The sequence below is a fragment of the Scaptodrosophila lebanonensis genome, unplaced genomic scaffold, assembly GCF_003285725.1.
Source record: "Scaptodrosophila lebanonensis strain 11010-0011.00,11010-0021.00 unplaced genomic scaffold, SlebRS2 tig00000053-arrow-pilon, whole genome shotgun sequence".
Taxonomy (NCBI): Eukaryota; Metazoa; Arthropoda; class Insecta; order Diptera; family Drosophilidae; genus Scaptodrosophila; species Scaptodrosophila lebanonensis.
In genome coordinates, this window is record NW_022060548.1 from 7040343 (window position 1) to 7043122 (window position 2780).

Genomic DNA, 2780 nt, shown 5'->3' on the forward strand with positions numbered 1-2780 from the left:
TAAGTTAATCCGGGCAATTATTAATTTTTTGGAACATGACATTATTGTTGTAACTTTCTTGATATCTGAAAGCGATTAATTTAGTAAAACAAATCAACTGTTTCCTTGAAAATATCGAATTCTTGTACTTGTACTTGATTCGAAAAAAACGGATACTCAGCAATTTTCAACAACTCTATTTTTTAAAGAAGATAACAGATATCTAAATTCTAATAAGTGGATATGGTATCCAAAATGCTTTATTAATCATTTTTCTCGAATTTTTACATACCAATATTCTGAGCTTTTAAAAGTTTATCAGCCATTTAATGCTTAGCTGAATTATAAAACCTTTAACAACTACTGAATTCGTTCAAGTTGGATTAAAAATTGTCCAACATTATTAACCAGGCATATAGTAGTGTGTAAGCAAAAATCTTAATCCATTCCACTCAGTTGAAATAATTTTTTTCTCATTTCAGTTGGCCTTTCGATCTAAATTTAAGCAGCAAAATTTTGATTTTAAGCGTAGAGAAATTCTTGTTTGAGAACCGGTATTATGGATAGTGCGCAGAGTATAGGTATGTGGCTTGCAACACTTGGAATATCATTTCGTTATTATTATTTGATTAGAACACATGGCGCAGAGCAAGGAGCACAGCCATATGCATTTGAGTGCATATCTTCAGCTCGTTTTATTGGAAATGGAATTGGAAGGGCAGGTCGAAATAGCCAGAAATACATCACATATTGAAGTTCGTAAATTCTGTCACGATATATGGCATAAAACCGTTCCTTTTGGTAAAACCCTCATCGCTGCCAATTTACCAACGTACTGTCCCAGCATGCTGACATCTTTCAAATCCCTTGAAAACCAGATATATTATCTGAAGCAAGTAAAGGAATGCTTCAGTAGCATTGAGTTCTTTCAACTTGAGCAGGAGGTGAAGCTGTTTCAGGACGCAGGATTACGTGAAATGAAAAATATAACAACTGTGATTATAGTAGCGGATCGGGGAGAAGTCACAGACAAATATAACGAGGCGTTGGCTCAGTTTCCTCAATTGTTTCCGAACATAAACACTTTTGCGTATTATCATAAATGCCCGCAACCGAAACGCTTATGTGGCATCTCTAGCTTTAGATATCTCAGAGATCTACAGCTCGACGATATCCACAGTAGAGAGTTGCAGAAAATCTTTCAGGAATGCACCGAGCTTGAAGTCTTGACGGTGAAAAAAATGGGCGGGTTTACATGTCCATGGGTAGACGTTTTACATTGTCACAAGCTTAGAAAAATATTACTTGGATGCGAGCTATTTCAAAACGCTGCCAAATACATTTTAAAGTTAATCAGGCTGGACCTTCTATATCTAAGCGGAAATCGTGCCTCTATGGTTAAAGGCAATATCGCGACGATTGTATCGAGGAAGTCCAATGCCATTACATGGATGTTTTTATCCATACTTAAAGACAGCCATATCGACCTCTCGGAGTGTTACAATCTAACATATTTCGGATTTACTTACAGTGCCCAGGAACCAGTTATATTCTTACCACATACGGTTGAAGTATTGCAGGTGCAGTCGTGCGACATAATGCCGAGTCCATTCCTCTTGAATATATTACGACAATGTCAACGCTTGAAAACCATTTACCTCCATTATGCGGAGCTCAATGAGAACATTATCTATGAAATCGCTGATTGGAGTGAAATCCTCCATCGAAAATCTCCACTCGAAGTTATCTATTGGGATAATGCGGATGAGATGCCAACTTCATTGAAATCATTCGTTGCGTCGAAAAACAGGTACATTACGGTGGAAAAGAAAACATTTAGGACGAATGAGGGTTGTATTTTTATATTTTCGTGTTAGTTTGAAATTGACAATAATTTTGAGATCAACGAGCATATACTTAGTTGTGTAATCAAATACAAAACGAAAAGCCCTTTGCCTCTTTCCTACTGATAATAATCGATAATTAATAGCGGGTTGGCAGGGCCTTGAATCGTTCGATAAGTGTCAATCGAATCGATTCGTAAGCTCAAGAAGAAGAGAGTATTTGATTTTCGACATGATTCTAATGATTCATTCGGAGAGGTGTATTGGATAATATATCGAAAAATAATGAAGTAATGAATAAAATACTTGTAGTTTAAGATTCTCCATTGCATATTGTTATAGCTCTATTTGTTTGGACTTTTGCTAAAACTTTTTATTTGCACACAAAAAAATTTGTCAGCTTGAGGAAGTTTTCGATTTATTTGACATGATTTTGAAAGAGCCATACACTGTAGATTGCATAAAATTCTGCCAACATTCAAGAGACGAACATACACAAGCGATTGAAAAGGGAAAATTAATCTACACTTCTCATGAAAGTTGAAAGTCTTGTGTGGACATTGCATTTGTAAGCAATCCCAGAAGTCCCAGCAATTTGGCCTGAGACGACGGACTTGTTTACAGCTAACACGAGCCACACGCTGACGAATTGTGCTCAACTCTGCTGCATTTAGATGCAAAAATGTGGCCACAGAAGCCGCATAATTTTCTAAATGCGAACTAATGAGTGCACATTCAAAGGCAAGGAGGAAGGAAGGAAGGAAGCCAGCAAGAATGCCAAAGAATATTACGCGCTGGCGCTGGCTCTGACCAACTCACTCTGACTGCCTCTGACTGACTGTCTGACGGACAGACGTCTGACGTTTCTGTGAGCTTGGTGCATGAATGTGAGAGCAAAGGTGGGACTGAGCGAAGGATTTGTGCTCGTAACAGGGTCAAACTAACAAGGAAACGCAA

At 37.6% G+C, this 2780-nt stretch overlaps 1 protein-coding gene across 1 annotated transcript; it reads left to right on the forward strand.

Moving 5' to 3' along the window:
* The first annotated feature begins 395 nt into the window (after positions 1 to 395).
* On the forward strand, positions 396 to 2078 carry LOC115624187. The gene is made up of 2 exons (XM_030518785.1): positions 396 to 560; positions 613 to 2078. The coding sequence occupies exons 1-2, from the start codon at positions 539 to 541 to the stop codon at positions 1854 to 1856; spliced, it is 1266 nt and encodes a 421-aa protein (XP_030374645.1). The 5' UTR covers positions 396 to 538; the 3' UTR covers positions 1857 to 2078.
* The last annotated feature ends 702 nt before the right edge of the window (positions 2079 to 2780 follow it).

Excerpts from the sequence above, each read along its gene's own strand:
- LOC115624187 (XM_030518785.1), top strand. The coding sequence starts at position 539 with ATGGATAGTGCGCAGAGTATAG. Across the intron at positions 561-612 it reads GGATAGTGCGCAGAGTATAG|AACACATGGCGCAGAGCAAG; the intron begins GTATGTGGCTTG and ends TTATTTGATTAG.